Below are 26,958 nucleotides of genomic sequence, written 5' to 3'. Positions count from 1 at the left end.
CGTAAATGCTGGGAATCTGAAAAATTGAGACTCTGTTTGCATGATGCAAACAGTCCTTCATTGTAAAACCAAACCAAACCTGTTACCATCGAGTTGATTCTGACTCATAGTGACCTATAGGACAGGCACCCCGTAGAGTTTCCAAGGAGTGCCTGGTGGATTGGAACTGCCTACCTTTTGGTTGGCAACCCTAGCACTTAACTGCTACGCCACCAGGGTTTCCCTTCATTGTAAAGTTTTTTGAAATAAGTTGGGACCACAGTAGTAGGGTCAGGTTTGTTGAATACACTTGGCAAGAGCCCTAGCAACATCACGCAAGCATTTCTTGAGGCCACCTTGGATGGGGGCTGTGGCCTTAGCAGGCAATTTAGAGTTGTGTGGCTTCCTGTCAAATATGAGAGGTTCAGTGTTTGCGGAATTGGAGCGAAAGTAAGAGCATCATGAAAATTGTTTATGGATGAACAATGAAAGCGATTTAACTGAGCAAATTATGAAAAAGCTATTACTTGATCTGTTGCAGATACCTAAAGCATGACTCCCTACAAAACAGGGTCAGAATATTCTCCCCATAGATTCCTTTCAAATCCTGGGCAGATCAGGGGTTGTTAACAAAAGTTGTACAGCAATGGGAAGTTAACTCTTGAAAATGCTGACCCTCATTTTTCTCTTTGCATAATGGAAGTTTCATATCAACATATTCTATTAAGACACCAAACAGATTCAAAGAATGTGCTATATTTCCAGGTCTATTATAGCTGCCATTCCAAACAAAGTATGTATGACTTCTATGATTCACTAAGCACAAGTATGTAGTAATGTGCCCTTTAATAGCCTCTCAAAATGACAAACCAAATGGCTTTGTGAAGGTCAAGTCTGATTTAAATTGTTGATGAATTAGTAGCTAATTCTGCATGATTGAATATTAATATGGAACAGTGATAAGTAAGGCACTTTAAAGCTTAATGAACACATTAATGAATAGGACAAAATGTTTTTCTTTTTACTTCATGTAAAAGTTTAAACTACTAACGTATTGAAAATTTGTTAATTTCTGATAGTGGCTTTTTTTTCCTGTGGAAGTTTATGTGGCTAAAATATAAAGGATATTGATATGATTCCCAACTTCCTGGTACCACACATTTGATGAGCTGTCAAAAGTGATGTTATCAAATGGCCAAGGCAGTTTTATATAAATCACTAATAAACGTAGAGGGTGGAAAAAATTAAAACAAAACAAAACAATTAACATCTCCTAAACTACACCCACTGAGATAAGCATTCCAATTAGAAATTTCATTATTTCTACAGTTCGTTTTATGTTGAATACTAGGGTTTATTGCCAAATACCTGACAGTCAAATTGGAAACAAGCCACAACTGTCAAGGTGTAACAGCTTTGGCTATTTGAATCTGTTATATTGTGATGTTGCTCATGAAACTTAAATGAACAAAATGCAAAGAGGGTCTGTTCCAAGGGGGGGGGGGATGAATGGAATTTAATTACCCTTATTAAAAATAAGAAAGGGATGGTCTTTACAGTCTCTGATTAGTGTGCAAGAATTATCTTTGTTGTGCACTTGTATTATGAAAAGGGGGCTCTAGAGTGTTCTTTATGAGCCAAGAAGGAAAAGAAAGGTCATGGCAGTGGATTAGGCTGCTTGCAGTAGGGCACAAGTCAACTTTGACAACTCTTCCCAAGGTGAGGACTGTATTTCTTCCAAATGGTTATTAAACCTAGATTTCTTTGGCAAGATCCTTGAGTAAGTGGTTCAACAATCTCAAAAAGCCTTTGACACTTGCCTCTGATGAGTACTGACCATTGGCTTAGCTCTTCAGAGAGATGAACTTGTAAAAGAGAAGTAATGACTGGGAGAGCATTATTTATGCATACTAATAATGCAGCTAGTCATTAGAACACTATTGGGAGACACAAAGGACTGGGAAACACAGAAACAGCTCAGGAATCCCAAGTTTTTTGTTTGTTTGTTTGTTTTAACCTAAGATGGTGGCTTTGGGAGTCATTTTAAAAATCTAAATGGAAAACACAAAAACAAAATCTTAGAGCTTTTTCATAAAGTCATTTCTGGGTAACAAAGACAGTGTAGTTGACTTCAGAGCACTTGAGGTAAATTATTTTTATCCTTTGAAGCATTTTGTGTTAGTAGCTGCCAAGTGAGATGTTTAGTAATATAATGTGTGTGGTACAACAGCTATTGATCTAGTCGTCTTTTTTTGGTCCCCACACATTAAAACTACTCCAGAGACGTCAATCCATTATCAAAGCCTTTAAAGCCATAAAGGACAGCCTGATGAAATTCAAGTGGAATAGATTATTAAAATTAGCATAGCCTAATTCGCACAATACTTTTCATCCCACTTGTAATTTTTAACTCTCCATTGTAAGCCTTGAAAAATCGTCTTGGAATTCTGTTCTTCGCCACTGTTTCTGACACATGTTGATGGTAGACCTCTGCTTGGCTGAGGGTGTGTATGTATTCACATGTAAAGAATGTAGCAAGAGCTGTGTCCTTTAATTCTGGCTTGTGAGACCATTCCTGTCAACAGATTCCAAAGACACCATTGACTCATGTAGTTGGTAGCTCTTGGATGACTTCAGGCTGGAATCATTTCAATTAATAGCATAGGAAAACAAGAGCATTCACGAGCTTGCATTCAAGTGATGTTTCCAAAATGCACACTTGGTACCAGGCATGGGGTTTTTGCTGAGGAGTCAGAGATGTGTGATGATACAAGGTACAATGTTGGTGACAAAGAGTAGGGAGAGGTGGGGAAGACAACCCAGCCATGCAGGTATCTTTCAATTTAAGTAAAATGTAGTTCATTAAAGTTAACTATTTTTATGTTTTTTTTTTTTTTTTTTTATAAGTCCCTAATCCTTGCTAACCCACCAGCTGCTCCTCAGGACAAAGGTATGATAGTCTGCTTCTGTAAAGATTGGCACCCTTGGAAACCCTGTGAAACAGCTCTATTCTGTCTTATAATGCTGCTGTGAGTTCGAATCAACTCAAAGGCAGTGGGTTTTGGAACCTTAAGTAACTGAATGGCAGCAAAATATCCTGTAGTAAATCCAGGTGTCAAACCCAATTTGCTGCAACTTCCTTTAATCTCTCACAAAAGGTTAGTATTAGATCGTAATGGAACAGATTGAAATGGTTAGTATTTCAGTCTTGCCCAGTAGGAAAGCCACAGCCTACACTGTTCCCAATTAATTAGTCCCTCAGTTTTACCTTATAATAACCTGTTGTTCAGTAACCCTTCCCATTCCTGGAAGCTTTATTCTTTGGTGATATTTTGGCATTCTTTCAGTGTTCAAAACCTCTTTCTGTTTCTTAGCTATTCGTCTAACTACCACTGTACTAATCCGTGAAGTGGGAAAACATTTTCCGTAATAATTGGTATATAGTCACACATATATTCACGCTTGGTAAAGTAGAGGGCCACAGGACCGAGCGGTGTTTCCTTCTTTTGTGTATAGGGTTGCTATGAGTTGGAACCAACTGGAGAGCAGCTAACAACATTCACATGTAGGTGTCCCTGAATGGCACAAATGGTTAAGTTCTTGGCTACTAAGTAAAAGGTTGGCAGTTCAAATGACTCTCAGAGGCACCTCAGAAGAAGGGCCTGGTGATTTACTTCTGAAAGTCATAGCCATGAAGATGCTGTGGAGCACAGTTCTATTCTGAAACACATGGAGTCACCAGGGGTTGAAATCGACTCCATGATAACTGGTTTTTGTTTGGCTTATATTCATATATAAGCTTGGTAATCACTGGAGATTTTCATAAAATTTGATAATCCAGACTAATTTAGTGGCAAGGAAATTGGGTGAAATGAGACATGGGGCAGCTCATGGTGTAGAAGTAGAAACCAGTGATAAATGATAAGCGCAAGACAGTGGATTAGGTCCTCAGCAATATGGTAACACTAAGATGGAGAAGAGCACACTTGTTTAAGAAGTTTGGAAAAGCTTAACAAAGAAGGTGGTTTTGGCTGGTGGTTTTCTAGAGGCACAGAATACTCCATGGATATGATTTGTCTGGAGGACCTCTGGTGGAGCAGTGGTTAAGTGCTTAGCTGCCAAATGAAAGGTCAGTGTTGGGAGCCCACCAGCTGCTCTGCAGGAGAAAGATGGGGTAGCCTATTTCCCTAAATATTTACAACCTTGAAACCCCATGGGGCAGTTCTACCCTATCCTATGAGGTTGTTATGAGTCAGAATCAACTCGATGGTAGTGGGTTTGGTTTTTTTTGGCTTAAATGTGATTTGTCAGGAGAGTGGTAAGAATTTCAGTGTGGATAGATGAAATGTTTCCTGATGGGGAGGTGATTCCTATGAGGCTGAAAAAATGGAGTCTGACTTTAAAGGACCTTGCTCGACAGACTTAACCAACTGAGTGTTCCTTACAGGCTACAAAGGGGAGAAAGTGGATAGCGCCTAGACTTTACCGGCAGCATAATAAATCCAATTCCAACTTATAGCAACCCTATAGTCAGAGTACAACTGCCCTATAGGGTTTCCAAGGAGTGGCTGGTGGATTCGAGCTGTTGACCTTTTGGTTAGCAGCCAAGCTCTTAACTACTGCACCACCTGGGCTCTAACAGCATAATGGTGGCATCAAAATGGAGCTTCTTCATCAGAAATTATAAGTCACTTAGACCTCAGCGGGTTTCCCAGGATCACCTATGAATTCACGGGATCATACCATAACTTGTAGGACATTTCCAAGGAGAAGCTAGGTGCCATATCTGATGATTATCACTGCTTTGCTCATTGATACCTGTGCTTTTGAGTCATTCTGGGATTAGCGACTCATGAAAATTCATCAGTGGTTATGAGGAAGTATTGATTAAATTAACACCCAACCCAAATGGAAGTCAAAATGTTTCCTAATGCTCTTCAAATAAATGGCCAAATTCTTTTTTAGAGAATTATCACCTATATAATTAAAAACCCTCCCATGCTTGGACAGAATATACCTTTCTGATCGTGGCTGGAAAACTGCTAATGCAGGTTACTGGCATGGGTTACGCTTAGATTTCAGTGGACTTCAGTTTCTCAAGATCCGAGAGCTGGAGCAATTTGGATGTGGAGATGGGGAAAAGTAAACTTTAGATGAGTTAAAGATTCAGCATTGAGAGATTTCTGCTTCTTAATTACTAGAAATGGTTCAGGACTTTGGGATTAAAAAAAAAAAAAGCCATTGCTGTTGATTTTGACTCACAGTGATCCTATAGGATATAGTAGAACTGCCCCATAGAGTTTCCAAGGAGCAGCTGGTGAATTTGAACCGCTGACCTTTTGTTGAGCAGCCAAGCTCTTACGCACTGCACCACCAGGACTTCGGGATAGAGGGAGACATTCTCTTCACCTAAGGAATATGTATGTCTTTGTGTCATTAATGGAGAGTTGCTTTCGTTGTTGCCTCTTGTAAGGGAAACTGTTAGGCAGTTTTCTGGTTACCGTATTTTTTCGCTAATAACGCACAAACTGTGCCAGAACCGTTTTACTCAATTTCATCATTTCTGTGCCTCGTATGTATGGGTGCGTTATTTATGTGGTCACATTTATATGCAAAAAGTATGGCAAATGAAACTTCCTACAAAGCAATTTGTTCAGGTAGAATCTTACGCTTGTGTTGGGAAAAAAAAAAAAACCTACACTTTCAGTTAAACGTATTTATAAGAGAAATGTAACAACTTCTTTCTAAAGGGCCCTTCTTCCTTTTTTGACTTGGCCAACTCTGCTTGTTCTTAAAGAAAAAAACCCAGTGCGGTTCTTAAAGGCTCATTTCAGTTCTGAGCCTCCTCTTGGTACTTGCTGACTTTCTCAGGCAAAAATGTCGTAATTACCTCTCCCTCTGTGCTGCCAGAGAACTTACCACATCCGTTCATTGTAACCTCTGTCACATAGTGTCCAAGCTCTTGGGCGGTCTGTTGGCTTCCAACATACACTGTGAGCTTTTCTGGTCAGAGATCACGTTTGAACTGTATCTAATCTAATAGTCCACCACCGGTCTGTCATTTTGTCATACTCTGGTGGCTTGTGTGTTGCTGTGATGCTGGAAGCTATGCCACTGGTATTTCAGATACCAGCAGGGTCACCCATGGTGGGCAGGTTTCATTGGAGCTTTCAGACTAAGACAGACTAGGAAGAAAGGGGCAGTGATCTTCCAAAAATTAGCCAATGAAAACCCTGTGGGTCACAACAGAATACAAGTAGTCCCCGACTTACAATATGGCTCTGTTCCAATGACTTTCTCTTAAGTTGGTTCTAACGTAAGTTGAACACTTCATTTTTTTTTTTTTTTTTAGTTTTCATTATTATCACCTTTTGTTATCCATATGTTTATAAATCCGATCTTCATCTTCGGGGCTTGGCATGAGAATAAAGCATCAGGAAATTGTGCGCTGCAACATTGTATATAGTACGTATTACTAACAATAAGAGGTACCAAAAAAAATATGGACGGTTGTACGTGCAGTTTGTGATAACTTGAATACGTTGTAAGGTGGGGACCTCTACTGTACAATATGGTACTAGAAGATGAAGTCCCCCAGGTTGGAAAGCAGTACACAGTAGCCACAACAATGGCCTCAAACATACCAATAATCATGAAGATGGCCCAGTGTCAGACAATGTTTTATTTTGTAGTTCACGGGGTCTGTGGTAACTAACAACTAACGAATCTAGTAATGCAGTGCTGCCTGGTTTGTATTAGATTCTCAACAAATACTGAATAGGATAAGAGGAACAATTTGTGGTCAATATCTCTTGATTCTGGGGCATCTGCTCTGATAACATGTTTGTATCACCTTTTGTCTTGCAGAAGATCAAATTCCCAGGGGCTTCCCTACCATTGACATGGGCCCACAGTTGAAGGTGGTGGAGCGTACGCGCACTGCCACCATGCTTTGTGCAGCCAGTGGGAATCCAGATCCAGAAATCACTTGGTTCAAAGATTTCTTACCTGTCGACACAAGCAACAATAATGGCCGTATTAAGCAGTTACGATCAGGTAGGGTCTTGTTACTGTTCCCACTAACTCCTAGAGAACTTTTTTTTATCTTTCTCTCTTTCTTTTTCTTTTATTTTATTTTAATTTTTAGGTATTGATTTTTCTCCCTCTTCTCTTTCTCTGTTATTTAATGTGTTGTCCATGTCTGTGATGTCATAGCCCGTTTCAGAGTCTGTTTCTCTCCTTCTCTGTGTGTTTTGCAGCTTCTGTTCAATCCACATTGCTCACTGCTGTGACTGTATTTTTGATAATTTTTTTTTTTTAATTTACTGCTCTTCCGCAGTATTTGATGGATCCATTTTCTCCTCTTTCTTTCTTCTTTCTCTGTTTCCTTTTGCAAAAAATTTATTTCAACATTGGACTTCATTCAGAGCTTGCAAGGCGTTCCAATGGTTATGTCCATTAAAAACCGAAATGTTCATATTAAACACTAAAATGATTCGATTTTATTAAAGCGTGTTTTCTGCTCTCTTTTCTACATTTGATCACATCAAAGTACCAAAGTTCAGTAAGTTTGGGCACAGCTGCGTTCTTTTCCCTAATACATAAAGCACAGAAACGTCATCCCATGAGTAACTGGATGTATTTTTTAAGAAAATCCTTGATAAAGTGCCAATGGAAGGAGGGGATCTCGGTTAATAACTATTGTGATTGTGAGCGAGCTGTTGTACACATTATCCACAGTAGTGTGCGCCCACACTAAAGGTTTTTGAGCCCTCCAGTGTCTGGATCTACAGAAGTCTGCTTTTGGTGTAGACTCCAGCTCTCGCTGCTTTCTCTCTTTCTTTACCCGTTGTCCTTTTTCCCTCTCCCATCCCCACCCCAAGTTTATTCCTTTGCTCTCTTTAGATTAAAAGTAGTGATAATTCTAAATTTCTTCAGTTTTAGAGCCTGTCCCTAGTTAATGTCATGGGGACAAGTATTAATAAGCTGTTTACTTTGACATTGGTAGTAATATTGATATAGAATTCTTAAGTTGTTTAACTGCCTGTCTTCCCAGAATTCTCAGCTTTTGACCTGTCCTGTGATGTTAAAACGTCTCGTTAACTGCATCTTTTGCTTGTTGTCAGCAGAATTGTGTAGATGAGCATTCTGTTATTGTAAATAAAGAATTAATTAATTCACATGTAACATAGATGATTTAGTATATAAAGCTTTAATTCTGAAAAATTTGTACCAAATTATAAGGAATATAATAATATTTTTATGCTGTCTTTCTTCTCTCCGTATTTAAATCTCCAGAATCTATTGGTAAGTGCTTAGTTCCGAAGTGCACTTCACCCCCACTAATTTCCATATTCAGAATATTATTATTATTAATAAAATGCATGGCATGCATTTTACTAACTGTCAGCGTAGACAGCAGATCTCCATAGTGGCACGCACACGCACACCTCCACAGAAATGTTATCGTTAAGAACACTGTGTAGAAAAATAAAATAGTGCACAAGTTATATCACACAAATGTAGCATAACAAGTAGCATAAAACGAGCCAATCAGCAGTGTTTGTTTCTAGTGAGTCTTCAGTATTTCCTTTAACAGTATATATATATACATGCGTATCTATATATATACTTAAGTAGATTAGCCAGTGTTTTCCTAAACTATGCTTTTAAAAATATTGTATAGTTCTTTTTTTTTTTTAAGAAATATGAGGCCTATGAGATATAATCCTAACCCTGTATAACCCCAGAGCTAAGAACTCAGTTGCTTCCCTGAGAAAGGCAATGCTGCCTATTGAGGTCTTTGCCCTCTGTGATATAATGCAACTTGCTTTTATGATCTAATAATACTATCTAATATATTCCTGTTTTTACCAGTATAGTAATTCAAGTTTCTTTTAAGACCTTATTGAATTCTGTAAATCTAATTTAATTCTTCTCCCCAGCCCTAGCCTCCTTCTTCTCGTACTAATGCTTCTTCTTTCTAATCTTATTTGCATTCATATTATCCACCCAGGTGGTACACCAATAAGAGGTAAGAGTGCTGAACTAACGTTCACAGAATGATCTTACTCATTCTTTCTGTCCTTTCATTCCTCTCATCTTTGTCCTGTTTTCAAAACCATTCCAAGAACGTCCATCAACTTTATTTTTTTCCCTTTGTACTGTTTGGTTATGGTCAGTGACTCTCATATTGTGGACTTTTCCTTTCCTTTTTTTCTTTCCTCTTTGTTTTGTTCATTTCTTTCTTTCTGGAAACAATTATTTAAGTTGTGATATGCTTCAAAGAAAGCATATCCAGGTCTTTAGACCACAGACCAGTCACAGCGTACCATCTGTCCCTCTTTTTTTCCTTTTCTTCTTCTTCCTTTTTCTTTTTTCTCTTTTTTTTTTTTTTTTCTTCTTTTTCCTTTTTTTTTGTCCAACTGGAGAAAAAAAAAGATCATTTTTTTTTCCTTAGCTGTTCTTGTTCTGGACCAAAGCCAAGATGGTCTGGAGAACAGTGGCAGACATGCAGAAGGACAGCCTGGAACATCAGCTTTTTGTCTTTATCTTTCAAAAGGTTTTTGCTTTTGTTCTTCAATTTGTTTTTCTCTTAATGTCTTAAAAGTCAAAGAATGACTCCCCTTTCCACCCGTTCCCACTCGCCTACAACCTGACAGCAATGCTTTTTTCCCCACTTCTTTTTTTCTTGGAATTCTCGCCTCTGGATTTTTGGATCTTCAGTCCTTCAGGCTATGGAAACAAAAGGTGCTCAGTATTCTTGGTGGTATGTGGTATCGCTGGTTTTTCATACTTTGACTCGGTGTTCATTTCTTTTGTAATTCTTGTTTTATATTTTTCTTGGGGTTTTGTGACACCACACTGCTAATCCCACTGGTGGATTTTAATGGGTGTCTTAGGGGATCCATCTCAAGGTCCTCAAGCAGTGGTTGGTCGGCTCTTCCTCGCTGGCGTAGGCCATGCTTTTTAACTTTTTTTCAATCTTCTAATTCAACTGCTCTTTGTTTTTCAGCAAATGTAATAAAATGATTGTAAGTCGTGGCAAACTGTCTTTCTTTTCTTAAAACATCTGCATGTCTTAAGGGAGTTTTGTTTCTTTCAGTTATATTTTGATAATGTCTAATGACTAATTTTCATTTTTCGCTTTGTGCAGCCTTTTTGTGATCGCTGCGAATTTTTGGCTTTCTTCCACAGAAGACTTTCTTGAAAACCCGGCCTGGTATTTTTTTTGAGCGTACCTATCTTTTGCGCCACTTTTGGTACCAAAATGAGACAAAACAAAAACAAAAACAAAAAAATTAATCTTTTGTTTTATTTAAAAGCCATACTTCCTTGAAGCAGTCTCACCCATCTTCATTTTATTAGTCTAGGAAATAAGAGTGTTAATTATGACTAGAAGGCTTGTTTGGGAAAAGAGATATTGTTATGCTAGCATTGATGATGTAAAAAAAAAAAATAATCTCTATATGTTTTTCTCATCACATCATTTTCTGTCTGTGCACCTTAGCAAGAGATTGAAACGACGTTGAGCGGACCTTCACTTTCAGGGTTTTTCATATTGTTAAGAGGTTTAGCTTTCTGAGCTGAGAAAGCCTTCTCTGACCATCTCTTTGGCAATATATTTTATATCCATACAGGCGCCCTTCAGATCGAACAGAGCGAAGAATCCGACCAAGGAAAATATGAATGTGTTGCCACCAACAGCGCGGGCACTCGCTATTCTGCCCCTGCCAATTTATATGTCAGAGGTAGGAAAGACGTAACCTTGGCATCGGTTCTTCATTCATGCTCCGGGGAATTGAGATACCCACAGGACCTGTGTTGTTCTGTCAGCATTTAACCCACTAATTTGGTTGCAGTTATAATAGCTGAACCATTTCAGCAAATAGAGATTTAACATGTTTAAGTATGTTGTTGTTGAGAAAAAGTACTACTCTTGAGTATAATCTATCCTGAGGCTTCAAGTTTGTAAGTATATTTGCATTTTACTTCTTGGTTTCTATTTTTACTGCATTGATTGAACTCTGTTTTGCATTTGTTTGGGGTTTTTTTTCTTTTTTCTGTTGTTTCTCTGCTGTTTCCTTATCAAACCCTGAAATAATGGCTCGGTGTGCTACTAATCAGTTCTTTATGCAACTCTAAGCATAGAGGTGTTTGTGTCTTCATGACCCCTGCTGCCGAGCTGCACAGATAAAGCTGCTGTGTTAAAGAAAATAGAATGCTACATGCAAATAGCACCTTTGTGTTTTCTTCCTTCTTTTTATACTTTATTTATGAACACATAGTATGTATATCTGTGGATGTATATAACGTATGTATACACACACACACAAATATTTGTTTGAATTATTATGATTTAACTGAAAATAATTTTATTCTTTCCCTTGCCATGGAATTCTGATTATATATATATTTTTTTAAGTAGCATTAGCTGTCCTTGGGACAAGAATGAATTATGAGGATGCATTCCTAACTTCTCATAAAGTAATAGAAATGCTTAAATTTTGAGCTTATGAATGGCTTTGCCTTTCATTTCAACTAGAAAGAAGTACTTCTTCTTTCCGGGGGTTCTCAAAGCTGGTTCTGTAGTTTTTGATCCAGTGGAAATGTTCTTATCCCTGGTCTAGGTTTCTGTGAATAACCACAGAAGACAGAGGGCGGAGGTGGGGGTAGATCAAAGGCTGAGAGGGCTTCAGCTTGTTAGAGTAGAGTGGGATCTTAGGAAAATATCTAGCTTGATTTTGAAATTTTTGTTAGAGATAATATTTCCCTTGGGAATCTTGTCCTCTGCTATCTTTCTCTGGAGTCTTGGGTGGGAGGATATGAAGAAAAGCATTTCTTCCCTAAATTGTCTGAAAGCCCCTTGGCCCTTTTTCTCACAATGGTGACCTCCTTTGCTGCATGAGGCATGTGTACCTTCTTCAATGGAAAAAATTTCAAAATGATGCTAGCTATTGTTTCTAATACCGCGTTAGTCTGTGAGGAATTGCTAACTTTTCCAGCTGAGGTAGTTAATCTTCATTAACTAGAGCGAATAAAGATGTTCAAGTAGCAGTTGAAAGCCTTGATCTGGCCTTTTTACTCTCTCTGTGTTTCCCTTGTTTTTCTCCTTTCCTCATTTCATTGTGTTCTGCATCAAACCCCCTACATCCCTCAGAGCTGCGAGAAGGTTGGTGTGTTTTTTACTTTTTACCCACCTTACAAAACTATTAATTAAACCAATAACAAAAGAATACAAATGAAATGAATGTAGCTGCATTGTGGTCTTCTTTTGGTTAATGGTATGTTTTAGCGGAGAATGCCCTGACCATAGCTTCCGGTGCTTGCTGGTGGTATCTAACTGGTGCATGATGGGAGAGAATGCGCCTGGGTGCATGCTAACTGGTAACACTTAACTCTAAGGCCTGGTGAACTCGGTCAGTGTTCCTGCTTTCCTTCCTGCTCCACTCCTCCCGTCTCCCACCCCTCTCTACTCTCGGTCTTACACAGATGCCTGCTGCCCATAGAATGACTTTTTCAAGTTGCTCCCCTAACCCCAAGCATGAAGACTAAACTCTCCTCCATTTTTCTTGACATGTCCTTTGGTACCTCAAAGTCTACACTGGCTCCTGCTTGCTTCGTGTGACCTCTGTGAATTGGCTGCAGGGGGCATGCCTAGCTCTCTCTTTACTTCTCCTGTGTCTGTCATTCACTCATGAGGCCATCACAGTGAGCCCTCTCGAACCAACGGAGGTTCGTCTTGACCTTAAGTGCAGCCCAAAAGTTTCCAGACAGAATTATTTCTCTATTAATTATCTTCCTGGGGTTATGTGGTTGCTTGTTTTTTAGTTTATTTATAATTTTATACACGACTTTATCATCTGTATTTAGGTGTACTCCAATGATCAACCTCTCGATCTAAAATACTCCTGGTGTAATAATCTGCCAATTAAAAGCCCTAGATGAAACCTATTTGTCTCTAACCCTCTCCATGAACTGTATCCGAGACATGTGTATTTAAACACACATAAACATGCAGATTGTCTGAAGCAGGAACACTGATCTGTTATTGCTTGGTAATTTTATCTGTGTCATGTTGCTTTAATATGATGTCTTCTTTGAATGTCATGTTCTGCTGTGTGTTTTAGGTCCAGTGTCCCTCCATTTGAATGTGGGCACAAAGAGCCGCTCCCTAGATTTTGTTGTCATTTATGTTCTTTCACCTTAGACACAAACGGAACGGAATCCTGAATGTGAAATCCCCAGCTCCCTTCCTGAATTTGCAACCTTACCTTTAACAACCTGAGCTTAATCTAATATCTTCCCAATTTTCACCCTATCATCCCCTAAATCCCTGTCTCAATCAACGTGTGTTACTGCTGCCCCTTGTGTTTAGTTCTATCCCCCTGTTATTTCTTCTGCTGTCATTGTTGTCTTGGATTCCAGCCATGCTCCCATGGACCTAAGCCTGGGTCTTGAGATTCCATCCTGTGCATGCCTTGCATGACCCAATCCAGTATCTCTGCTGGTGTTGGCCTTGTTTCTTCTTCTGTGACCAATATATATATATAATGTATATATTTTTGTGTTGGTTCCAGTGTTAGTGTGAGGTTTTGAGGCTGTGTCCACTCTGAGCCTGAAAGCAAATAAAATTGCACTTCAGTGTACTCTAGGTGATGTTTTTCAGGGCTGGGATGTGACAGTGCAGTCCCACATGTACAATCACATCAACTGGAAGTGCCCAGCCCTGAAGTTGGTTTTGATTCTCAACTCAGACTTGGCTGGTGACCTTCTAGTCCCCTTTTCTGCATATACATGCATGCACAGAATCTTTTTCAGATGCATGCATGTATATGTTTGTGTGTTTATCGTATGCATGATGTTTGTGCATTATTAGTTTGTAGATAGTTTTTTTTTAATTTTTATTTTCTTTGTGGGGTTCTTGTAGGTCTTAATAAACTTTTGTATGAATGTGTGTATGATATCGATGACTAAACAAAATAAAACTTTCTGTGTATATACACACACCATACTTGTATGGTCTGTATTATCCACAGTTTTTCTCTATGTTTTGTTTCTGGACAATCCATGATATGTTTAAATTGTTTAATTGTGTCTGTACTGTGCATGTCATGTGTTTACCAAGCAACCTTTTTCTTGCTGCGTATATGTTATTATTTTCCCTTGTGTTTTGTTCCAGTTCGCCGAGTCCCACCAAGATTCTCTATCCCACCCACCAATCATGAAATCATGCCAGGTGGAAGCGTTAATATCACCTGTGTGGCCGTGGGGTCACCAATGCCTTATGTGAAGTGGATGTTGGGGGCAGAGGATCTGACACCTGAAGATGATATGCCAATAGGAAGAAATGTCCTAGAACTGAATGATGTAAGACAGTCAGCAAATTACACTTGTGTCGCTATGTCGACACTGGGTGTCATTGAAGCAATAGCACAGATCACTGTCAAAGGTACGCTCCGTGGGTCTGGATACATTCAAGCCACCTGAGTTATGCCTCCAAAAAGTCTCTCCTCAGAGTTCTGAAATGATTCCATTGATTTCTCAGTGTTTCAGATGTGTACATCCTAATCATATCTGTGGTACATATAAGATGCATATATCTAGGTAGGCAGATTTGCTCTTAACAAATTTGGCAGCCTAAGTAGCAATAATCATCCAAATATCTAACAGCAGCCTGGGACCAGGTACCAATGAGAAAGATGAAGAATGCTAGTCACGGTCAACCATTTTGTCAAGACTGGTGTGTACAGGCCTCCTATTAGTCTAGAACCTTGGTAAGAGTCACTTGCTAGAAAAATTCACGTATATGTTACTATATGCTTAAAAATCCCTGAAGGCAAGAGATAGAGGGAGAGAGAAAAAAAAAGAGTTTAAATCAACGTGGTCTAATAATAACTAGTTACCAGCTGGCGTCGGGCCTTTTCCAACTCAGGGTGACCCTGTGTGTGTCAGTATAAGTGTGTTCCATAGGGTTTCCAGTGGCTGATTTTTTGGAAGCAAATTGCCAGGTCTTTCTTCTGGGTCTAATAATAGATGCTTTAAAATTTTGATGGACCCCCCATTAAAAATGAAATTGCAAGTAGCATTCTGTTTTGTTTTAGCTTTACTTTTCACTTGGTACAAATGGAGTGCTCAAGAAATATTCTTTTCTTGAAATAAATGTGCTAAATATAACCAAAGCACTATGTTCCATGAATAGTATTGAATCAAAGAAAAAAAAAAATGTGAGTTCATGCTAGTTGTTTTTAACCAGGGTTTGTAGAATTCTAGAAAGTTTTAGTAAATTAGGTCAAACTAAGGGTGACTTAAGGTCTTCCCAAATGTCTGGAATTACTGCAAAATGAATACAAATTACCTTCCCTTTCTAGGAAGTATAATCTTAGAAAATGCAAGACACACCAATCTATAAATTTTTCACAATAATTTTAGTTGGTGTCATATCCTCAGTTAAGTATATATATAAAACATATGCCACATAGCAGTAATAATTTAACATAAGAACAAAAGTACACCAACCTCAACGGTTATAGTTATTTAAAACAATAATGTTGTATCGCATGTCCTTAAAATATTAGACTTGTTCTTACCTATACATTACATCCACAACCTATACTGTGCAATATATGTGACTTAGTGAAACCAGTAATGTCAGCTTAATAGCAGTAAGTGCACTTTTAATTAGCGATGCTTTTATTTGCCTGAAAATTTCAGAAAGACATCCAGGGGGAATCTGGATCACCCACTTCTTAAAAATTGCCAGGTCAGAATATTTGAGCAAATGTCCTTCTCCTTATTATTTTTGGTAAACTCCCTTGGCTAAATATTTTCATTCTGTAGTTCTGAGAGTAATAGGCAATATTGAATCACTTTTTCATAACTAACCATTCCAACTTTCAATATTTGAAAGTTTACTAAAGAGTTTAAAGGTTTCAAAAGCAGGAGTCGCGTGAAATGATATCTTGTTTAACTTCTCTTTGTTTTCCTGACTCTTCCTGCTTCCCTCCCAACTCTATTCCCAAAATAAATAAAATGGGAAAGTGAATCTTGAAGACAAGAAACTAAAGTAAATGAAAGCCAAAAGAGCAGCTTGAAGAGTGTAGTTTGCTGCTCTTGAAAAGTTGGCAGGCTAGGAAGAGTCATACTTTTTGCCTTTATATTGACAAGGAAAGGGGGTATAAATGGGCTGATTAGATGAGTATTACCTTCCAGGTGTCCTCTATAAAGTCAGCTGGTAGAATTCCCCTTTGTACCTTAATACCACTGCCTTTCAGATACAGTGTCCAGGGTAAGGAAGCACTTACATGGGAAGCCACCTATGTAAATGGTTTGTATTCTTAATTAATAGCATTTTGAGAAAAGATGGATTTAATTGCAAATATTTGACATGTGCTGTTATCTCAGAGGAAACCCTGGTGGTGTAGTGGTTAAGTGCTACTGCTGCGAACCAAAGGGTCGGCAGTTCGAATCTGGCAGGTGCTCCTTGGAAACTCTATGGGGCGGTTCTACTCTGCCCTGTAGGGTCGCTATGAGACTCGAGGGCACTGGGTGGGTTTTGGGTTATCTCAGATATTGCTGATATAGAATGCATATTTATTATGTTGATAAATACTTTAAAAAGGTGATTTTGAATATGTCTTAATTTAATTCCTTTGGTGATTTTTTAGTATTAAGAAAAACAAACATTAATTTGAAATTACTATTTTTTTTATGTTAAATTTTTTAAAATTATTTATGAGAAAATTTTACTCATGTTACCTATGTCTGACAACTTGGAAATCAATATAGATACCATTCATTCATTCCTAGTAATTAATTCTATTTTAATCTATTCCAAATTTTGTCCTTTTCAGAGATCCTTGGTATTTAGTTATATCATTTTTTTTCTTGAAGCAAAGAGCCAATTGGCAAAGTTTTTTCAATAATAATAAGAATTACTACTACTACTATGATTATTATTGTTATTAATAATTGCAACTAATGTTTAAAAAGAACTGTCAGGTGACATTCTAAGAGCCCTACTGAATTACGTCATTAATCCTCAGAGCAACCCGTGAAATAGCTACCCAGCTGTACAATACAACTCCTGTAACACAGATATGATTTCCATTTTTTACATGAAGAAACTAAAGCAAAGAAAGGTTAAGAAATATATCCAGGATTATATACCTAAGAAATGGTGGACTGGGAATCAGCGTGACTCTGGAGGTTATGTTCTTAAATACAACATTATATTGTCCGCCTAATGAAATGGAATTTGTGTCATCCGTGGATGTCTCCCTGTATTTTCCTGATGACTTAGAAAACTACCCTTCACTGTAATTTGGTCTAGTTCAATCTTCAGTTGATTCATAGCCCTGTCATTCTAATAGTAGAGTCCATCAATACATGTACCATCTGAGAGATGAAGGGTAGTCACTGTCTTTTTTCTCCCCCAAGCCTTACCCAAACCTCCAGGAACTCCTGTAGTGACTGAGAGCACAGCTACAAGCATCACACTGACGTGGGACTCTGGGAACCCTGAGCCCGTCTCTTACTACATCATTCAGCATAAACCTAAAAATTCTGAGGAACCTTACAAAGAAATCGATGGGGTGGCAACCACACGCTACAGTGTTGCCGGACTAAGCCCCTACTCAGATTATGAATTCAGGGTTGTTGCTGTCAATAACATTGGGCGGGGGCCCCCCAGTGAGCCCGTGCTCACACAGACCTCAGAACAAGCGCCATCCAGTGCCCCCCGGGATGTCCAGGCTCGGATGTTGAGTTCGACCACCATTTTGGTGCAATGGAAGGAACCTGAAGAGCCAAATGGCCAGATTCAAGGATATAGAGTCTATTATACCATGGACCCCACCCAGCACGTCAACAACTGGATGAAACACAATGTAGCTGACAGCCAAATCACTACTATTGGCAACTTAGTGCCCCAGAAGACATACTCTGTCAAAGTCCTGGCTTTTACCTCAATTGGGGATGGTCCTCTTTCAAGTGACATACAGGTCATCACTCAGACAGGAGGTAAGTCTGGTTCAGGGTGGAGGGGGGTGTGTGGCAGGAGGGAGGGGTTGGTGATAAGTGATGGTAGGGAAAAAAAGAAGAAATGAAGAACAAAGATAGTATAAATTTTAATTGTTGAGATTTAGGGCTTGAAAATGAGGCGGTTAAAAATAATTTTTGTACAATCTTAGTAAAGGTAGAAAGCTCATATGCTAGGGAAGGGTTAAGTAAGAGAAGACATCTGAAAAGGACCAGGCAGAGGTGCCTTAAAGATGAAGTGACTGTTCTAAGCAGTACAAAAGAGGGGTGTGTTCAGCATGCTTTCTTTTTAATGTGTACCCGAATAACTTGAGGACTTTTCTGCATGAGGCGGATGGCTGCTTCCTCCATGCACCATTTGGAAAATAAACTAGCTACTCTGGTACTATCATATCAAAAAAAAATAATAATTTTTGTAAGATACGATGGTTCAACACAAAGTTAAAAATAAAACCTATTGTCAAGGGGCCTCCACTATTGAAATGGCTTCTGTTCACCAGGAAGCTACATTGCTTAAAAATAAATACACTCTGAATGGCTTTTTAATTTTCTTGAGTGGCCTCCGTGGATGAAGAATGACAGTTGCCAAGATCTAAGATCACACTTTGGAATCTGCTTCACCCATTTTATTGGTTTTTTAGGGCAGATGCTAAACTGTTTTATGAAGAAAAACATGACCCTACCAATGGTTTTATTTTCATAACAGGATGTCAAACCTCCTTGGTCTTTGATTCAGAGTAATAGGCCTGCCTTAATTTGGGAACACACAATAGTTGCTGTCTTCAAAAGTTTGTCCTGAACATGGAATACCTGCTTATTTGACTCCTAATTGTGTTGGTTCCTCTTAAACTTGAATTAATCAGTGTAAGCGTTTTTTTTTTTTTTTTTAAGCATATATATTGTCTTTTTTAATTATAATAACAGCTTTATAAAGTATGTATTTTGACATTTTGCAAATGAGGAAACAAAGACTCAGAGATGTCAACTACCATTGCCTTGTTTTGAAAAATCTATATAAGAACCATATTATTGGAAATGGTATCTACAATGTACAGGAGCAATTCTTTGCTTGTCCTAGGAATGAAATATAGTGATGAAATTGTGGCTCAAAGAGGATTAAAAAAAAAAAAGATTCATTAACTGGCCTAGGGTCATATAGTTAATAAATGTGAAGCAAAATTTAAATCCAGGAACCCTGGATACTTTTAACCGCCATTATTTTTCAAATTAATAATTTGCTAATGTGATAGTTCTAGCATTTTTGTGCCTCCTAGGTGTTCAGTAAAAACATAGGAACAGGAGAGAAGAGCATAGTGTGCCGTTTATTCATGTTTTTATTTAAGAGTGATGTCCTTTGCTTTTGAAATACTTGAAGTGGCTATTAGATTACCCTAATACAAAAGCGTAGTAAAACATTTAAATATGAAATAAAATTAGTCTATCTGGAAGAAATAGAAGGAATACCTTTTTTCATCAAAGTTTTTTATACTTGGTCATTGGATTTGGCTCTGAGTTTTCTAACGACAAAATTTTGTTTACAATTTTTGTTTTCCAATGACAGAATGATTTAGTTTTCTAAAAAACAAAGTATTTCCTGGAACTGAATTCAACTAAAACATGAGTATCGTTGAGGCCCGTGAGAATTCTTGGGTGCGGAACATTCAATGACGGAGAGCAATGCCTTCAGTAACAATTTATTGAAATATATAGAACTGCTTTTTAGAGAGATACCATATTTTGATTTTCTACATCACCAGAGGGCATAATATAACATTCAGTCTTAACTCAGTGAAGGTAGTATTGTGAGGAGGGCAGTTGAGTTAATATGATCCAGAGACTCTGCTTTCTGATGGTCTGATTTAATTTAATGACAGAACATAGAAAATCTAGACAAATGGGTCATGAGTGTATTAGAACAGTTGTTCCCAATATCTGTTTGACTAACTCTTTCAAACATTAAGATATTCCCAAAGACCTTCCTGTAATGGTTGTATGTTTAATACCGATTGATTGAGCAGATATGTAATGACATAATGACTTGGGTTTGCCAAGATCTGTAGGCTACGAAAACCCTCCAGATAGCACAGTGATTTGATCCATTCTATAGGCTTAATTAACAAAGGCCATTTAATGTTGGTGGACACCTGCCAAATACTCCGATGTTAGTTCTGATGTAAGTAATGCTGAGTCTCTCCTTTTTCTTCTTGCTGACTAGCTAGCTCTTAGGATCGGTGCTAGGCAAAAATATATAAAAACATTTTGAAATATCCTTTTAGAAAGGTTATATCAAATTTAGAGATTGGCTTATTTTCTCTGTAGTTTTATATCTTTTTTAAACCTACTAAAATTTCCTGATTAGTGATATGCATGAATTTCACAAGTATATTTTAATTTTCTGTGTATTTTATCAAATAATTCTTTTAGTCCTTTTTTGTTCGTTCATATTGGAAAATCTGTCTTACATGTGCATATGCAGATAGATATTGATCATCACAGTCAGCATAAATAAATATAAACAAACAGAGAAAGGAGGGAAAGAGAGCGGTATCTTTTATTTTTGTTTTGGGAAAATGGCATTGATCCAGAGAGCTGTAAATTTTGATTTCTTCTGGCATCTAAAAGTTGTTCTCTTCGTTATATTATCTTTAATTCCCTGAAACAAGCATTCCACTTTTGTTTGAAATCAGACTCCAAAGAAACAGTATTTAGGGTCAAAGTGAATTTAAGGGAGAAGCTGTCACTTGTGATTTTCCACTTGTCACACAGATTGATGTAAACTGAGGATAGTGAAATATTCAACAAAGAGAGTTTTCCCTTATTGGAAATATTAATGCAGGTGACAGTCTTAAGGAATCATTTAAAGGGTATAGGTTACAAAAAGATGTTGGTTCAGATGGTGATTTTCTAGAAATGTAGTCAAGCCTCTCAAGTTTCCCATACATTTGACTTCTAGCTTACAGTCACTTGAACTTAGTTTACCTGGAAAATATGCTGAATATGTATGGCCATTGACAAGAAAAGGATTTATATTGCCCTGGGGGAAAAAAATTATTAGAAAACACAACCAGGAATGATTGGGGGCATTGTATAGTTTTCTTTCTAGTTATATACTTAGAATATGGGGGTAACTATTTTTATTTTGGAGCCCTGGTGGCTAACCAAAAGCTAAGCAGTTTGAACCGTGCAGCTGCTCCTTGGAAACACTATGGGGCAATTCTACTCTGTCCTGTAGGGTTGCTATGAGTTGGAATTGACTCACTGGCAATTGGTATGTACAGGGTATTCTTATTTTCTAAGAGGTGCAAATAGAACTCTGATTTAAAAAAAAATGTGGCAAATTACATGTTTAAACATATGCATTGAAACAGATGTTGCTTGAAGTTCATGGTAATTGTGAAGGCCTTCTAAATTAAAAAAAATTCTTATTTGTATTCTTTCCAATCTTTTTTTAGAACGCATATCTGACCTCTGCTTCTTCTAAGCACTTAACAGATTTTGGGAAAAGTCTGCTAATTTATGTGTGTATCTTTCAATAGGTATAGGTTTTTGGAAGGGAAATAAAAATACGCTTTTACTAAATAGTAATGAATAATATCAGTGTTTAACATTTTGAGATGGTTATTATACTACAAATTCTGGGCAGTGAATATTTGTTAAAATATAAAACCGTGACATTTAGAAACATTGTGCTTTAGGGTTCCAAGAACTTTATAAATCATTTCATTAGTGTATGTCAACAAGCCTATTTAAACAAGTCCGAAAAAGACTGATTTCCAATAGCCAAAATTGCAAGTCCAATTTAAATGGCTTTCTCTAGTTTCACCACTGACTAAAGGAGCTCTGATTATAAATACAATTTTAATAAGATTTAACTTTTTTCTTGATATTTAATGACAGTTGAGTAAGATTGATACAGCTGCCTATGTATTAAGTACTTTGTCAGTGATAGAAAACCCTGGTGGTGTAGTGGTTAGGTGCTAGCTACGGCTGCTAACCAAAGCGTCAGCGGTTCAAATCCGCCAGGCGCTCCTTGGAAACTCTATGGGGTGGTTCTACTCTGTCCTATAGGGTCGCTGTGAGTCGGGATCCACTCGACGGCACTGAGTTGGGTTTTTTGGTTTCGTCAGTGATATAGTTGGGCCACTTACATATCAGACTCCTAGTTCTAAATTTTGTTTTGTGTACTCTACCACTCTAATTCTGGTTGTTATTTTTATTGTTATTATGATCATTTATCAATAGGCTAGATATACACATTTTAAAACATGTATATTATTAAAGTAAGACATTTTAGCAGTAATGGGTTTTCCATTTTCATGTTCGCTTTCCACATCTAGATCGTAGGTTTGGTTTCTGACCAGTATTATCACATCTCCCTTTTTAATGTGGAGTGGTGTACTGAACTTCTGGATGCATTCTTCCCTCTCTGGCCCTTTCCCATGAATTTCCCAGAATCTGAGATTTTCTCATAAAAGTTCTGCTCAGTTAATGGATGAGAAAAATTCTACAAGATAGACATAGATGTCAAAGAAGAAGTCAGTAAAGGTAAAAGAATGATAGTAAGAAAGTGTGATGTGGAAAGACTGTGAAACATTAAATATATAAATATCTATGTGCACATACGATATATGCATACAGAGATAATAAGTACATAAATATATTTTATATATAAAACATGGATAGAGTGGAAATATAAAATTGAACTTCGATAGTCACAATAACCCTGTTGCCCTTGAGTTGATTCCAACTGACAGAGACACCCTACAGGACTGCCACATCTTTCTCCCAATTTGAACCACCAGCCTTGCTGTTAGCAGTCAGGCACTTAACCACGGCACCACCAGGGCACCTTCTAGCTATAAAAAGCCAGTTAGCGGAGCTGAAGTATCCCTGTGTCTCTACGTAGTACAGAGAAAACAAATACGAAAGTCTGGAGTGTCCTGAAGTCTTTTCTTATATAAATACATTATGGTCATTAGGAAAAATATGTTTGGGGAATTTAAAGATAAATTCATAAATTTTGCAGCTTTTTTCCCCCCTTTTTAGTCATCTGCTTTATAGGTGGTTATTTCAAAAATGACAGAACAACCCAAGGAGGTGATATATTTTAGGTGAACCCTCAATTCCAAGAAAGTCCGAGTAGCGGCACCCGTCGGTGTTGAATGAGCTCCAAGAGTGGAGAGCCTGCTGTAATAAAAATATAATCTAAAGCACTGGTCCATGTATAGAATTTAGCCTATAGAGACCTTTTAGTTCACAGAGTTAAAAAATAAAAAAAAAAAATCAGTTTCCAGTCATTCAAAATGGAACTATTTTTCCTAGAAGATTATCAATTTTTGTTGAAAAGCCAGAAGCTCTTGCAAGACTGGGTCTTTGTTTCCACAAGGCCAAAATCTGCTGCCAAGGAGCACAGCCCTCCCATTCAGGTGGCCCTAGGCCCACATGGTTCACCTCACTACTCTAAGTTCTCTACCTAGCACGCCTGGGCTTTTGTGTTTCCACAAGTTTAACCTGTAGTCAATGACGTTACCCTTCAAACCACTTCAGAAGAAGGGCCTGTGGAAGCAGAGAAAGAAAATCCCTGTATTTTAGCCAAGGAGATTTACCATCAAGTCATCTAGCTACCACTTCCTTTGCCTAAGGGTAAAAAACGACGATGCACACTCAGGCACTTTGATTTGCTGCTTTACGTCATAATTTAGAAGGTGCTGATTTAGTCGATTCCAACTCATGGTGACCTCACATGTGTCAGAGTAGAACTGTGCTCCATAGGGTTTTCATGGCCGTGACCTTTCGGAAGGCGTTTTTTCAAGGAGCCTTTGGGTGGATTTGAACCACCAACGTTTTGGTTAGTAAAGTGCTTAACTGTTTGCACCACCCAGGGGCTGCATGTAGAGGGAGGGAACTCTTATTAATAGACCTGAACAGAATGAGAACATCTGTTGAAGCTGGTGTCACTACACAAGAATGAAACACTGGGAATTAGTTCAAGACAAATTAAAAGCAAAAAGTAAACAATCTAAGTAAGAAGAAGTTAATTAGGTTTCCAAGATGTTTTCAATCAATGTCACATAATTTATTACTACCATTAGGCAGAGAGGAAATAAGTAACAAGTAATTATTATCCTGAGAGCCATGCTTCAACAGTGTCCACATTTTTACTTCTTGACAATATTGCATTCAAGTTTGGTTTGAGTCAGGAGTTCTCACAAGGGAAGACTTTCCCAGACTTCTGGAAAGGGGGCAAAAACAGAAGGGAATAAAACCAGAGAAAAGGGAAGTCACTGTATACGTATGCATTGCAAGTGTATTTTTAGGCTGAGAAGCTCTTTCATCATCTGAACATTAGAACCCAATCATAATTTTGCCATCTGTCTGATCATTCTCAACTTCCATTTGATGCTCCTTCCTGCCTGTGCTTTTGGTATTTCCCTTTTAGAAGTAATGTATTTTCCATTTGTTTTACTATTTGCCTGTTTGTTTTTTTTTTGTTTCTCTCAGTTCCTCCTTCGCTTGCTCCTTGATCTTTTATCTTCTTTTGTCCCCGTGTCTCAGTCTGAATGATTGTGTTAGATCCCCTACTGGGCAGGTACTTTAAAAAAAAAAAATAGATAACCTGCTCAGAGACTGTGTTCCTGGAGGCATCAAATGAATGAGAATCTCAAGACGTGATAAAAAAAAAGGAAAAAGAAAAGATGAAGGAAACTAGAAATAAGAAGCACTGATGACTGGTAGCCTTAAGCATCCGTGTAAACATCAGTGTATATATATACTAACACACAGATAGCAGACTCACATAAACACAGATACAAACACACAGACACATATCGAGACACACAGGTTGACAAACCAGACAGGGGAATAAATGATTGCTAGGGATCCTAGACACCATTCTTGCAAACTCTGAAAGACTTTTCATCTTTCTTTAAATAAAAGGCATTTTTTTAAAGTCATACTACAGAGAGGTAACTGACTATAAAAGAAGAAGAAGAAAAAAAAGCAATACTTTTTGCATCCTGAAAGGCCTCCTTTCCTTGAAAATGATGCTTAAAGAATTAAGATTAATAAAATTAAGATGTCCTACATCATTCATAATTTACATTATTTTATATGTGTTTATGAATGTTCATGTCCAAGTTGCCATAAACATACTTTAGATGTTCTTTCCCTCTGGTGGGAAGTACTGTTGTTCTAGATTTTTATTAAATATACGTGAGATTCTCATGTTAACTTCTGGAATTATGGATGGATGTTCAGATAAAGCACATTGAGATGTGCCAGAATGTCAGGGGTCATGATCGTAATATTTAACAGCCAGAAAGTCATGAACACCAACCACCAGGGTACACGTTGGCCAAGAGCAATGTAATGGCAGCCATGACAACATCAGCCTTGTATACAGTGGATAAAGGGCAACTAAGAGGTTAGTTATTGACTAGAATTTTGGGTTAGTAAAAGTTATTCTAGTCCAGCATTTGAGTAAGACACGTTCACATGGCTAGCCTTTCTATTACTTACTGTATCTCATAGATAACTTTTCCAAATTGTCTACTGTTTGGGTAAGTGATGAATAGGAATGAGAATTGTTGATGACCTTTATTATAAGTTGACTGTATTTCTGATAATAAGTGCATTCTATAAACATTTTAATTTGGTATTTATCTCGATCCTACTAAGTACAATATTATATTTTGATAAATCTGGCATATTAAGTAATTTAAGGTCATTTAGGAATTAAAAGTAATTGTTTATAAATGATTGTTTCTACTTTTTCAAGATCTCGGTTGGTAAGAAAAAATGCTAGATGATTCTGGACTGAAGGCATAAATATATAAACATAATTAGAAATAATTTTTAAAGTTACATGCAGTGCTAAAGGATATGTTCCCATCCGGGTGTAAAATAACAATAGCTTATATTTATTTAGCACTTGGAAAAAAATTTTTTTTTTATGTTTGGGTATGTTTTAGGCAGCATTCCAAGTGTATTACATAAGCCATCTTATTTATTCCTCACAACAACATTACGAAGAAAATAATTTTATTGTCCTGAAAATTGAATTCAGAGACTGATAAATGCTATACCTGCTAACTCTACCATATCTTAAACAGGTGGCAAGCTACTCAAGCACAAGGACAGTATTCATAATATTGTTCTTGCCCCTTGAAGGAGGAACGTGAGCTTTATACTCACAGGTTAATTTGGACAGCATAAGGCACCTAGGGAAACGCTGGAGGCATAGTGGTTAAGTGCTACGGCTGCTAACCAAACGGTCAGCAGTTCGAATCCGCCAGGCACTCCTTGGAAACTCTATGGGGCAGTTCTACTCTGTCCTATAGGGTCACTATGAGTTGGAATCAACTCGACGGCACTGGGTTTGGTTTTTGGTTTGGAAGGCACCTAGCTGCCATTAACTGATGCATATGGGCTCATTTTGCAAAGGGTTTCAACAGATACACTCATGGAAGAATTTGTGACTATGCCTGGTGTGAGTGAGTTCAGTACTTTACCTCTCCGTTTTCAGTACCGGGGCAGCCACTGAACTTCAAAGCAGAACCTGAGTCTGAAACAAGCATTTTGCTTTCTTGGACACCTCCACGTTCAGACACCATTGCCAACTATGAGTTGGTATACAAAGATGGGGAGCATGGAGACGAGGTAAGACTGTGCTTCTCACTTTCATAACCACTTGGTGTCCTGAGACACGACCCTGTTGTTGTTAGGTGCCATGCTATCGATTTTTACTCATAGCAACCCCGTGTGACAGTAGAACTGCCTCATAGGATTTTACAGGCTTTAATCTTTATGGGAGCAGATTGCCAGGTCTTTCTCCTGAAGATCTGCTGGATGGATTTCAACCTTTCAGTTAGCAGCCAAGCACTTCACTATTGTGTCACCAGGGCTCCTTAGGAATACTACTCTGCTTCCATGTTTTTACAT

The 26,958-nt window shown here is 37.9% G+C and overlaps 1 protein-coding gene across 5 annotated transcripts in view; it reads left to right on the top strand.

Moving 5' to 3' along the window:
- The window catches only part of PTPRD (protein tyrosine phosphatase receptor type D), a 591,083-nt gene that overhangs the window by 356,816 nt on the left and 207,309 nt on the right, over nt 1–26,958 (top strand). For all 5 annotated transcript variants that reach the window (XM_049896355.1, XM_049896354.1, XM_049896353.1 and 2 more), the window contains exons 5-9: nt 6,847–7,035; nt 10,620–10,730; nt 14,162–14,431; nt 17,419–18,000; nt 26,543–26,676. In XM_049896355.1, the coding sequence (XP_049752312.1) occupies nt 6,847–7,035; nt 10,620–10,730; nt 14,162–14,431; nt 17,419–18,000; nt 26,543–26,676 (1,286 nt within the window). The remainder of the gene's footprint in view (nt 1–6,846; nt 7,036–10,619; nt 10,731–14,161; nt 14,432–17,418; nt 18,001–26,542; nt 26,677–26,958) is intronic.

The sequence above is a fragment of the Elephas maximus genome, chromosome 9 (genome assembly GCF_024166365.1).
Source record: "Elephas maximus indicus isolate mEleMax1 chromosome 9, mEleMax1 primary haplotype, whole genome shotgun sequence".
Taxonomy (NCBI): domain Eukaryota; kingdom Metazoa; phylum Chordata; class Mammalia; order Proboscidea; family Elephantidae; genus Elephas; species Elephas maximus.
Note: the sequence above shows the minus strand (reverse complement) of the source record. Positions and strands in the feature narration are given on the sequence as shown.